At 55.1% G+C, this 11620-nt stretch overlaps 2 protein-coding genes across 3 annotated transcripts in view; one reads left to right on the forward strand and one right to left on the reverse strand.

Moving 5' to 3' along the window:
• LOC143820852 (uncharacterized) overlaps positions 1 to 1610 on the forward strand; it is a 31333-nt gene extending 29723 nt beyond the window's left edge. Inside the window, exons 12-13 of the mRNA XM_077304175.1 lie at positions 53 to 136; positions 1283 to 1610. Coding sequence (XP_077160290.1) covers positions 53 to 136; positions 1283 to 1417 — 219 coding nt within the window. The 3' untranslated portion in view covers positions 1418 to 1610. The remainder of the gene's footprint in view (positions 1 to 52; positions 137 to 1282) is intronic.
• Positions 1611 to 3138: 1528 nt separating this feature from the next.
• LOC143820757 (cathelicidin-2-like) lies at positions 3139 to 11120 on the reverse strand. Of its 2 annotated transcripts, none has more exons than XM_077303967.1 (5): positions 10735 to 11120; positions 9551 to 10467; positions 5607 to 5717; positions 4453 to 4542; positions 3139 to 3704 (listed from the first exon to the last, which is right to left on the reverse strand). In XM_077303967.1, exons 2-5 carry the CDS (start codon positions 9989 to 9991, stop codon positions 3585 to 3587), a joined length of 762 nt encoding a protein of 253 aa, XP_077160082.1. In that variant the 5' UTR covers positions 9992 to 10467; positions 10735 to 11120; the 3' UTR covers positions 3139 to 3584. The 2 variants fall into 2 exon arrangements, with proteins under 2 accessions (XP_077160082.1, XP_077160081.1); XM_077303966.1 differs by having other exon boundaries at positions 3139 to 3710; positions 10735 to 11105.
• Between the last annotated feature and the right edge of the window lie 500 nt (positions 11121 to 11620).

An 11620-nucleotide genomic window follows, 5' to 3' on the forward strand; every position in this document is an offset into this window, starting at 1 on the left:
TCCCTTGGGCGCTCTGCCTGCCAAACGGCCGTCTTGCCCTCTTCTCTTGCAGGTGCTGAAGGAATGTTACGGAACCATCTTTTCGGAGCAAGGGGCTCCCGTCATCCAGAATCTTTGTGAAACAGTGGGCAAGGGGGTAAGTTTGTTGGTACATGCAAGCTCTGCTGTGTGCATGGTCCAAAGCATATATGAGGAATGTCCTGCAGGGGGCATTGGAGGAGATGCGTCTTTTGCATAGTTCCTGGTATTTTCCAAATAAGGTCCTCGTTTGTCCTGATTGGCTTACCTGGAGACTTCCTGTTCCTTTGAGCCCACTTCCTCCCTGCTTGCCTGCAAAACAGACAGCATAAGTGCAGTAACGACAGTTGGACGGGACTCTCCTCTTTCTTTACGGAATTCTTTCTCTTCTCCATAAAACTATTTTATTCTTTTAAGCAGCACTTTTGCACGTTCAAATGCTGCCAACAAAGATATCCTGTAAGGCAGGGGTACTCAACCTGTGGTCCTCCAGATGTCCATGGACTACAATTCCCATGAGCCCCTGCCAGCATTTGCTCATGGGAATTGTAGTCCATGGACATCTGGAGGACCACAGGCTGACCACCCCTACTGTAAGGGACTGTGGGGAAGTGTGAGCACCTCTTATAATCCACTGGAAGCCGCAGGGTAACTTCCTTCTGTCCACCTTTCTCACTGAGACTCCAGGTGGGCAAGCAGGTCTCTCAGCCTCCAGGACAACAAAATCAGAGTCCTGTGGCACCTTGAAGACCAACAAAGATTTATTCCAGGCGTGAGCTTTCAAGTGCAAGCACTCAAAATAAATCTTGGTTGGTCTTCAAGGTGCCCCTGGACTCTGATTTTATTGTGCTGCTTCAACCAGACCCACACGGCGACCCACTTGAATCTCAGCCTCCAGGTCAACCTGTTGGCCATGGAGTAACCCCTGGAGTATTTATTATTCAGGCTTGGAGTAACCCTGGAAGGGATGCCACCTGGCCACGCCTCCCTGCCCCGCCCCTGGAAGTCACATGTCCACAGTATGCGTGGCATCACCCATAAAGTAGATGTGCTTGTCAAACAAGAAGCTAGAAAGGAATCCTTGTGCAGACCCTGCTGCAATGGATCCAGGAAGCTCTCAGCTGGGGATGCCACCCTCCAGGTGGACCTTGGGGATCCCCCGGCATGACAGCTCATCTCCGGACTGCAGAGATTCTGCGTCTCCATAAACCCAGGAAAGGGTTTCTTTCCTGCCCCCATTTCTAATCTGATTCTCTCCCTCTAGCATATCCGTGTCAGGAGGGGCTTCCGGAAGATGATGAAGAAATTCAAGAAAGGGGTCAAGAAGAGGCTGAAGAAACTTCTTACTGGAGCAGGATCCAGCATCGCCCAGGGGCCCAACAGGAGGACAATTGCCTGAGGAACCCGAAGGGAGGCTGGCTCTGTGCCCGGGGGGGGGGGGAGCGAGGGCGGGCAGAGAGGCTCCCCGGGGACCTTCCGCTCCCCTGGCAAAGGGAAGTCGCCTCCCGAGCGCTTGCTTAATGCTGGGCGGATCCTGCAGAAACCCTCCTCGGTTTCCTTCCATCTCTTCACAATAAATGTTGCTCCTTCAACCCAGACTGCTGTGAGTTTTGACTGGGGAATTGTAGTCCGTGGACTTCGGGAGAGCCACGGTTTGGCTTCCGAGGCAAGAAACTAACCAAGGAGGTTTCCGTAGCCTGCCTCTGGGCCACAACCCAGCTGGGCTTCCTTGGCCGTCTCCCACCCAAATGCCAACCAGGGCTGACCCTGCTGAAACTTCTGAGAGCTGATGAGATCAGGCATGCCTGCCCCCCCCCCCCAGGTCTTTCCTCCATGCACAAATGCCAAAGATTAAGGGCCACCTTCCCATATTCCATGCGTGTAAGATCAATTCTTCTCCCCATTGGACCAGGATTCTGCCCAGGAAGTCCTCTGTCACTCTGCTGCAGTGGGGAGGGGAAGAGAAGGAGGTTCCTTTAAAGCAGGGGTAGTCAAAGTGCGGCCCTCCAGATGTCCATGGACTACAATTCCCAGGAGCCCCTGCCAGCAACTGCTGGCAGGGGCTCCTGGGAATTGTAGTCCATGGACATCTGGGGGGCCGCAGTTTGACTACCCCTGCTTTAAAGCATGGGTGGGGGTCACCAACCTCCAAATGGGACGGGCCAGAGGGAATGCCCCTTTGCACAGAGGAGGTTAAAATGTGTAATCCACTGGCAGAGGATGCTGCAAGGGCCGTAGGCCTCAACAGCTGTAAAGAGGGATTCGATAATTCGTGCAGGATGACTTGATCAGCAGCCCCTGGGCATGGTGGACGAGGGAACCTCCACCTTCAGTCATGTGTGTAGCAGATGCAGCATGAGCTGTCCAAGGGCCCCGCATGGTGTCTTCATCTCGTGGATCAGGGCCGTGGTCTTCTCCTCTCCCCTTTCCCCTCTTTAAGGACATTCAGAGAGATACCTCTTTCCACTGGCGGGTGGGGGTGGCTATGCCCCTCTCTGGCTGCTCACGGCACAATTGTACTCTGCTAGGGCCCTGCAGATCTTAAGCCGGCCCTGGAAAATCCTTCAGCCACTCTTGCATTCAGAGGCACTAATCCTCTGAATCCCAGAACCTGGAGGCAATGTCAGGGGAAGGCTTCAGCCTCCCTGCCCTGGGGCTGGCCCTGCAGAGGGTCTGGCTGGCCCTTGAGTGAGGCAGGAGGCTGGGCCCGAGGGACCCTCCCTGGCGTGGGGTCCTCAGAGATATCCTGGAACTATCATGTCTGTTGTCTGTTGAGGAAATGGCTACTCTGGAGGACAGACTTGATGGCATTACAAGGTCCCCCCCTCCCTAAACACTGTCCTCTCCAGGAACCCCGCCCTCCCCCCCCCACAAATCTCCAGGAATCTCCCAACCCAGAGTTGGCAAACCTAAATTGATGAGATCTGTGGTGCAGCACGAGCTTCCCTTTGACTTTTAAAGAGCTGTTCCTATGAACCTTGCCAGGGCAGGGAAATAGATTTTGTGCCCTCCGCCCCCCACTTCTTCCAGTATCAGGGAGGTCCAGGGACAATCTCTCCAGGTGCTTTTGCTTGGGGGGGGGGGGAACGGACAGGACAGCCTGCTGTAGAATCACACAGGTTCCTCAGGACGTGTGCTTTATTTACACGATTGCAGGCAGACCGGGGAAACCATGACCAGCTGCCCAAAAGTGGCCTGACCAAGGGGCAACCATCCAGCGACTGCAATCCGTCAATATTGGCTCACCCGCTTGCCCCCGACAGGAATGTTTCGAAATTCAGGCTGCCACAACCCCGAGGAGCCGAGCATTGCACATGCATGGCAAAACATCCCTGCAGGCATCGGAAAGGGGGTCGGAGCAGCAGTCAGGGGTGTGCACAAACACGCTGCGAAGAAAGCAAAGCAGCAGGAGACACGGAGCCCTGTGACAGCATGCGGAAGGCAGGGGGGATGCATTCCGGCGGGCCAAGAAGCACAGAGGGGCGTTCCCGATCCCACGGGTCCTGCACACTCCGGTCGTGCAGACTCCGAGAGGGAGCTGGGCCGGCCGGGCCTGTGCGCCGCCTTCAGTCCGCCTCCATTGTCACCTGGGCGGCAGTGATGTAGGCCGAGGGCCTGTAATGCTCCACATGGATTCTGGGGACTGCTGGGGCCGAATGGGGCCCGGGCTTCCCACCACTGGCCCGCTGAGACTGGGAAAGAACAAAGAAGGGTTAACAACTTCTTGCCCCTCTGCTCAGCGGTTCGTTCTGGGTTGCTTTGGGGTGGAGGAAGAGCTCGCTTAGGATGCACCGGTGGTTGCCCCTGCCGGGCAGACAGAACCTCTACAGCTCCTGGCGGCACCTGCATGTTGGCCCCCGTGTGAGACAACGGCCACTCTCAACCTGCCCCCACAGCCCCTTGTGGCAATGGCCGGCTGATGGATTTCTCCCGTCATTTGAGACAGACGTGTTTTAGCTGGTAGAGTGGCAACCTCTAATCTGGGGAACCGGGTTTGATTCCCCACTTCGCCTCCATGCACAGCCTGCTGGGTGACCTTGGCCCAGGCACAGTCCTCTTACAGCTGTTCTCTCAGAGCTCTCTCACAGCTGTTCTCTCAGAGCTCTCTCAGCCTTGCCTACTTCACAGGATGTCTGTTGTGGGGAGAGGAAGGGAAGGCGATTGGAAGCCGCTTTGAGACTCCTTCAGGTAGTGAAAAGTATGCATCAATGGAAGGAAACTCTCTATAAGAAACTTTGGTCACTTTATTCGAAATTGGGACAACACTGAATAACAGCAGGCGTGGAATGGTAACGTGACAATCTTCTGAGTTTTGGACGGGCCACTTGTCTGACCCAGCAGGGCTCTTCCTGTTCTCATGTTAACTCTGCCTTCCCCTCAAACCTCCAAGAATGTCCCAACTTGGCCGCCACCCTTTTCCAGGTAACAACTCACCTGCAGGGGAGTGCATTGGACAGAAGTGAGGGGGGATGTGTCTTGCATGAAGTTCAGGAAGGAAACCTCAGCCAAACACTCCTTCACCTCCTGGGAAGAAACATCTGCAGTTCAGGCTCTGCCACTCGAAGCATCATGCCCTCTGCTTCCACAACTACGAGATACCCCAAGAATCCTCGATGGCTTATTTTAGACCTTGACTTGAAACCTTCGCAAGGGGAGCAGAGACTCCTGGCTGCCTTTTGGAGTCAAACAAACGGTTCAAGTTCTTGCTTACTCAACGAAGTCCAAGTCCAGGAGCACCTTTGCGACTAACAAGGTTTCATTCTGGGGATGAGCGTGCGTGTCCGTGCCTGCGCTCAGGAGCTGGTCTTCAGGGGGCCCCGGGACTCAGACTTGGTTCTGCTGCTTCAGGCCACCACAGCGGCCCACCTGGATCTACCTTGTTACTTCTTGTGTTTTCCTCATCTAGGCCAGGACCCGTGGTCATTTTGTATGGCCATGTGCCGAGTATCAACGATGTCTCAATAATCAGTAATCAAGGGGGGGGGGTGGGTGGGATGAGTTTTTTAACTGACAACGGCCTGGGAGGCGTACCCAATTATAACTGCTCCTATCTCCTGTTTTTCTGCGTATCTCTTTTGTGTTTACACTCCTGGAGAGGGGACTGTGGGAGGGGGCTTGGACATTCTCGGTGTGGCTGGCCTTGGGTCAGTCTTGCAGGGGTGATGTAATGTGGACCTGGGCGCAGGACTGTTTGGCGTGCGTTTTCCTGGGAACAAAGGGAGCCTGCCTTTGTCTAATTGGGGCATCCGCCTGTGTGTTTGGGGGTGGGGCTTTTGGGGTTATAGTGACAAATGTAGTGCTTATCAATTCGGCTTCAGCAAGAATGATTGTGAAGTTCGTGTTGCTGCCTCAATAAACTGCTCTTACTGCGAGTGTGTTCACTGAGAAAGTCAACGGGGATCTCACTGTCGGGTTTTGTGTGTGCGCGTTGTGTGTTTGCTTAGAAATGTCACAGGCAGGACCCCTGGCTTTTTTGGAGGGGGCTTTCACTTGACATTCTGCTTCCAATGGTGGGACGCCAGTTCTTTTTCTGGAAAAGGGGGCAGACCATCCGTGGCGGCCAGGGGGTGATCCTCCCTCTCACTTACCCCAGCCGGCTTGTATCTGCATTCTCCAGGCTTGTAACTGGTCATGGTTTTCTGGCAGCCGGTCTCCTTGATGGTGAAGTTCATGCTGAAGTGGACGCCCCAGTCAAACCTCTTTGGCAGACAGAGAAAAGATGGTGAGGTCACAGGGCTGCTTACGGCAAGAGGGAGGCTGCAAGGAATTTTAGAGGGAGGGGATGTCGGGAGGCCTGGGGAACCTCTAGAGCAGGGGTAGTCAAACTGCGGCCCTCCAGATGTCCATGGACCACAATTCCCAGAAGCCCCTGCCAGCGAATGCTGGCAGGGGCTTCTGGGAATTGTAGTCCATGGACATCTGGAGGGCCGCAGTTTGACTACCCCTGCTCTAGAATGACGGCTCATCTCCAGATTACAGAGGCCCATTCCCCTGGAGAAAATGGACGCTTTGGAGGGGGAGCATTCATGAGCAACTGCCTGTCGCATATGCCTCCGGCAGTCAAATTGCATTTGCAAAAATACTGGAAATAATTCAGGGTCTAGTGTAATTAGACCTGCTTTTAAAGGACTGGGAATTCTTCCCCTGAGTCTTGTTAACATTATATACCTGATGCATAGGCACAAAGGATACAGTGCATTTTTGCTATATTCGCAATAAATTTTTACAAACAAACTGTGTCATAAAATACAACCAAAGTATCTATTCAAAGCACTATTACCACAAAAATGTTTTCCCTTTCTTTCAAAGCTGGTACAAGTCCTTGCAAGCAGAGCCAAAGGCCATAAAGATAACCGAATCCTCCAGTCGTAGTTCGCAGCGGATAGAGCAGCGCCTGCAAGAACTGTTGTTCCAAAACTATTTTATTCATGGCTTGGTGCACGCCTGGCTCACCACCACATTGCTGCATCGAAATCAGCACAGGTCAAGCTGGAATTAGAAGTCTATTTTGCTTGTACTTGATTATGTCCCTTGTTTGTAAAAAAATACTGTTAGTAGAACAGAAATCCACTGTAACCTTTGTGCCTAGACTCTGGGTTTCACTTTGTAGATTTTGCCTATTGGACTCCCTTTTGCTCTGTTGTTGTTAGGTGCGAAGTTGTGTCCGACCCATCGCAACCCCAATGATCCTCCAGGCCTTCCTGTCCTCTGCCATTCCCCGGAGTCCATTTGCTCTGTTATTACCAGCAGAAAAGAGCCAGAGTCCAGGAACACCTTCAAGACTAACTATCTTTGTGGCATGGAGGAGCTTTCGGGAGTCCTCAGATACCAAGTGAGAAGTGAGTAGGGACTCACAAAAGGACCTACCCTGCCACACATTTTGGAGAACTGCTGTAATTCTGGGAGATCTCCAGGCCATACCTGCAGTTTGGCAACCCTAGCCGTGACCCGGAGGGCTTGGCTTGGGGGCTAACGGCCCGATAAACAGGCTGGTGGTCCTATAAATAAGATTCATGCAGCCCCTAAGAAACAAGGACGTTATCCTGTTCCCATTAAAACCCTAATAACAGCCCTCTGAGCGTACAGAGCTAGAACTAGCCCGTTCAAACCTTTCTCTCTGGCTTCTCAGGAGCAAAGCAGGAAAATTCTTAAGACGATGCTTTGCTTTCCCATTTGCATGATGAACAACAGGAAGAGAACTTCTTCCCCAATTGGACCCCCTCCGAGAACATTCCAGTACATTTTCTGGAAGTTGGAAACAAAACCTTTTGTATGCTTTACAGGACCATAAAGTCTTTGTTTTGATGGACAAAGTGCTCAGCAACATTCTGATTATATTTTAGTGGCTGGCCCCTCTCCCCTCCTTGTAGAGCCCCATGCCTGACATGAATAGACCTCAAAATATCTCAGTTTACGCAGCTCTACCCCACAGCTGGAGAGAGCAAAGGCCTGGCCAAGGAGCTATCGCGTCCGCCTTCAACCTCACGGCCATGGGACGGAAGGGGGAACTCACAAACTGCAGTCATGATGCTCGGGGACTTGCAGAAGTCCACCGAAAGAGCCCCTTCTTGGGCCTTTGACGTTAGGGATGCCATTTCCAAGGTGGGGTCTGGGGATCCCCTGGTTTCACAGCTCATCTCAAGGTGCCAGAGATCAGTTCCCCTGCTTTGGAGGGGGGACTCCAATGAGGTCCCTCCCCGCCCCATATCCCACCCATTCCCAAGGCCTCCAGGTATCTCCCAACCCACAGGTGGCTACCCTATTTGTGCTTCACTGCAGTTACAAGTGGCGTAATCAAGTTGCCCAGACTGTCCTTGGCTGTTCTTTATGGCAGAACCTGCCTCTCATAGGAGCCTCAGAAGAGCCCTGCTGGGTCAGGCCAGGGAGGGTCCGTCCAGCCCAGCCTCCCGTCTCACCCAGGGGCCAGCCAGTTCCTCTGCAGGGCCAGCCACAGGGCAGAGAGGCCGAGGCCTTCCCCTGAGAAGACCCTCAGAAGAGCCCTGCTGGGTCAGGCCAGGGAGGGTCCCTCCAGTCCAGCCTCCCGTCTCACCCAGGGGCCAGCCAGTTCCTCTGCAGGGCCAGCCACAGGGCAGAGAGGCCGAGGCCTTCCCCTGAGAAGACCCTCAGAAGAGCCCTGCTGGGTCAGGCCAGGGAGGGTCCCTCCAGTCCAGCCTCCTGTCTCACCCAGGGGCCAGCCAGTTCCTCTGCAGGGCCAGCCACAGGGCAGGGAGGCCGAGGCCTTCCCCTGAGAAGACCCTCAGAAGAGCCCTGCTGGGTCAGGCCAGGAAGGGTCCATCTACAGCATCCCATCTCCCCCAAGGGCCAGCCTGGATGACCAACAACATGGCTTAGAGACCCTGAAGTTGCCTCCTGGCTCTGGGATCCAGAGTCACGATGGCTAGTACCCATGAATATTTTTATTATATTTATATACCGTCCTCCCCGAAGGCTCAGGGTGGTTTACATCAAATAACTGTACAAATAACTCAGTTTGTAATAGACTTCTCCTACTTGAATTGGCTCAGTCCCCTTGGAGCAATTTAGTCCTGAGACCATCACTACCTCCTCTGGTCGTGCATTCCACATTTAATCCCTGTGTGGCCTTTTTCTCTGCCCTGAACCTCCCACCCCCCCGCTTCCTTGGATGCCCCCCAGTCCTAGTCTTTGGGGGGAAGGAAGCTCCCTTTGTCGAGTCTCTGCAGCCCTGCATCTGAAGGGGCTCCAACCCCCCCCCCCGCATCTTGGTCGCCCTCCTCTGTACTTGCCAAACATTTGAGTGAGGCTGCCTCCCACCCCGCTCAGACCCCTCCGGAAAAGCCCCCTTTCCCAAGCCCCCCTTCTCTCCCGCAAGAGAAGGCATTTTGTTGTTGCTGTGGCTTTGTCTTTCGGACCCTCGCCTGCTGTGCTGCATCTCTCCTCTGCCTTCGGTTACTCAGCCACCCACTGTGGGAAACACATTTCGGAAGGAATCCCTCCCAGCAGGGTGGTGCAGCGGTTAGATTGGGGTCCTTGGGCAATGGGGGGGGGAAGTGCCCTCAAGTCACGGCTGACTCAGAGCCATCCCATAGGGCAGGGGTAGTCAAACAGCAGCCCTCCAGATGTCCATGGACTACAATTCCCATGAGCCACTGCCAGTGGCAGGGGCTCATGGGAATTGTAGTCCATGGACATCTGGAGGGCCGCAGTTTGACTACCCCAGCCATGGGGTTTTAAAAGGTGTTCAGAGGTAACCTCTCATTGCCTGCCTCTGTGTAGCAACCCTGGCTTCCCTTGGGGGTCTCCCATGCAAGCACTAGCCAGGGCTGGCCCTGCTGGGCCTGAGATTCTGCCAAGGCTGGGCTATCCAGGGGAGTGCGAATCTCAGAGGCCCAGGCTCAGATCCTCCTCCTGCTATCAAGCCTGCAGCGTGAATGATGGGGAGGGGGGCCTGGTTAGCAGCCCAGCCCACCCTGCAGAACAGTTGTGAGGATTAAAGGAAGCGCAGAGAGCCCTTTTGCTGGATGACATCTCCCCACCCCCCAATCAGCCTTACCGTTTTGCGGGTACTTCTGAATTTCAGCAGCTTGAAGACGGCCGGCGTGTCCGTTCCCTGGTTGTACGTTTCCACCACCACCCGGGCCGCATCCCGGGGGCTCAGGGAGCTCTCTGCGGAGGGAGAAGCTGACCCGGAGACCCCAAGAAACACAAAGAGGGTCCCCACCAGGAGCAGACCCATGATGTCCCACCCCGGCGTTTCCAGCAGAGAACTCTGCCTTCCCTGCGTAGCAAAATGAAACTGGGGGAGACCAAGGGACTCACTGGGCTGACTCGGCCAAAACCACATCCTCTGAACACCAGAGAAAACACAAATCCGGCTTGGAGACCCCCCCCTCACCCCGGATGGGCTGCTTTCAGTTTCCATTTGGGCCGCTCGGAGGGAGAGAGAAAATCCCCTCCTGTTCCTCGGCCAGGATTTCTCCAAAGGGATCTTCATCCAGCTGGATAAACAGGGCAGCTAAAGCAAACCCTAGAAACCGAGGGGCAGGAAGTGTCCGGAGGGGCCGGGCGAGTCTGCGGCTGAGTCCGGCAGTGCCCCAGAGACCCACAAGAATTCCGCCTTCTACCTGGAAGGCCCCTGCGAGCCTCCTCTCCTCTGCTCCTTGGAAGCTAAGCAGGATCGGCCCTGGAAATTCCTGGGATCGGAGACGGCCCCAGGAAGGGACACGGAGGCAGTCGGTGGCAACCCCCCACTGAGCGACTCTCGTCTTGGAAGCTCCCTGGTCACCCCAAGGGGGAAGCCCCCGCGAGCTGGCCTTGCTGGGAGAGGTGGGCTGGAAACCGAAAGAAAGGCGACTGCGACCCAAAGCCCTTCCCTCCCCACCAAACACACACCGGTACAGGAGAAACAGGATTCAGGTGGGCCACTGCATAGGTCTGAAGCAGCAGAATAGCGGTTGAGTCCAGGGGCACCTTGAAGAGTTGGGAGTTTTTTAATACGACACAAAAGAGTCCCAAAGTCTCCCCCCCCCCCCCAGGCACCCTATGAAGGAGGAGGAACCGAGAGAGCTCTGAGAGAACTGAGACTAGCTCAAGGTTGCCCAGCCGGCTGCAGGAGGAGGAGTGGGGAATCAAGCCCGGTTTGCCGGATTAGAGGCAGCTGCTCTTGGCCCCCCCCCCCACCCCACGCTGGCTCTGGACTGTATCGGACGAGGGGTGCAGGCACCCAAGAGCTTATACCTTGACTTCAATAACGCAGGGTTGATCTTAAAGGTGCCCCTGGACTCTGCACCGGATGGCAAACAGACTTCAAGGCGACATCCCAGCCAAGGCTAACCACGGGCAAACCTGCCGAGACAGGATGCGCTTGGGCCAGCCAGGTCAGGGCCGAATTCACCCGGGGGCGGTTGGGCCTTTGCCTGTCTCCGCGTGGTGACCGAGACCTGCCTTGGCAGTCGGCCACCCGAAGGCTGAGCACGCCCAACCCCGCCTAGCTGCTGAGAGACGCTGCGCCCGGCCCCCCCCCTCAGGCCCCGATGAAGCAAAAGGCAGCCGGAAGTGATTTTTGGAACTGCTTGGAGGGGCCACCTTCGCCTGCCTGCCTGCCTGCCTGCCTCAAGGGAAGACCCAAGCCCTCGTTCGTTCACGGCTCACTCCCTGAGAGCCAGTTTGGTGTCGTGGTTAGGAGTGGGGACTTCTAATCTGGCATGCCGGGTTCGATTCTGCGCTCCCCCACATGCAACCAGCTGGGTGACCTTGGGCTCGCCACGGCACTGATAAAACTGTTCTGACCGGGCAGTGATATCAAGGCTCTCTCAGCCTCACCCACCCCACAGGGTGTCTGTTGTGGGGAGAGGAAAGGGAAGGTGAATGGAAGCCCCTTTGAGCCTCCTTCGGATAGAGAAAAGTGGCATCTAAGAACCAAATCTTCTTCTTCTTCAGTAATATCAGGGCTCTCTCAGCCTCACCCACCCCACAGGGTGTCTGTTGTGGGGAGAGGAATGGGAAGGCGACTGTAAGCCCCTTTGAGCCTCCTTCGGGTAGGGAAAAGCGGCATATAAGAACCAACTCTTCTTCTTCTTCTTCTTCCACAGAGAATCGGATGCATTAACCGGGAGAGGGTGGA

This window comes from Paroedura picta, chromosome 11 (genome assembly GCF_049243985.1).
Source record: "Paroedura picta isolate Pp20150507F chromosome 11, Ppicta_v3.0, whole genome shotgun sequence".
Classification (NCBI taxonomy): domain Eukaryota; kingdom Metazoa; phylum Chordata; class Lepidosauria; order Squamata; family Gekkonidae; genus Paroedura; species Paroedura picta.

Bases quoted from the DNA above. Each gene is read 5' to 3' on its own strand.
- LOC143820757 (XM_077303966.1), bottom strand. From the start codon at position 9,991: ATGAAGATCCCTTTGGAGAAATCCTGGCCGAGGAACAGGAGGGGATTT. The intron at 4,543-5,606 runs GTAAGTGAGAGG...GTTTCTTCCCAG, and splicing joins GCAGATACAAGCCGGCTGGG to GAGGTGAAGGAGTGTTTGGC. The intron at 3,711-4,452 runs GTGAGTTGTTAC...GTTCTTTCCCAG, and splicing joins TCCAATGCACTCCCCTGCAG to TCTCAGCGGGCCAGTGGTGG.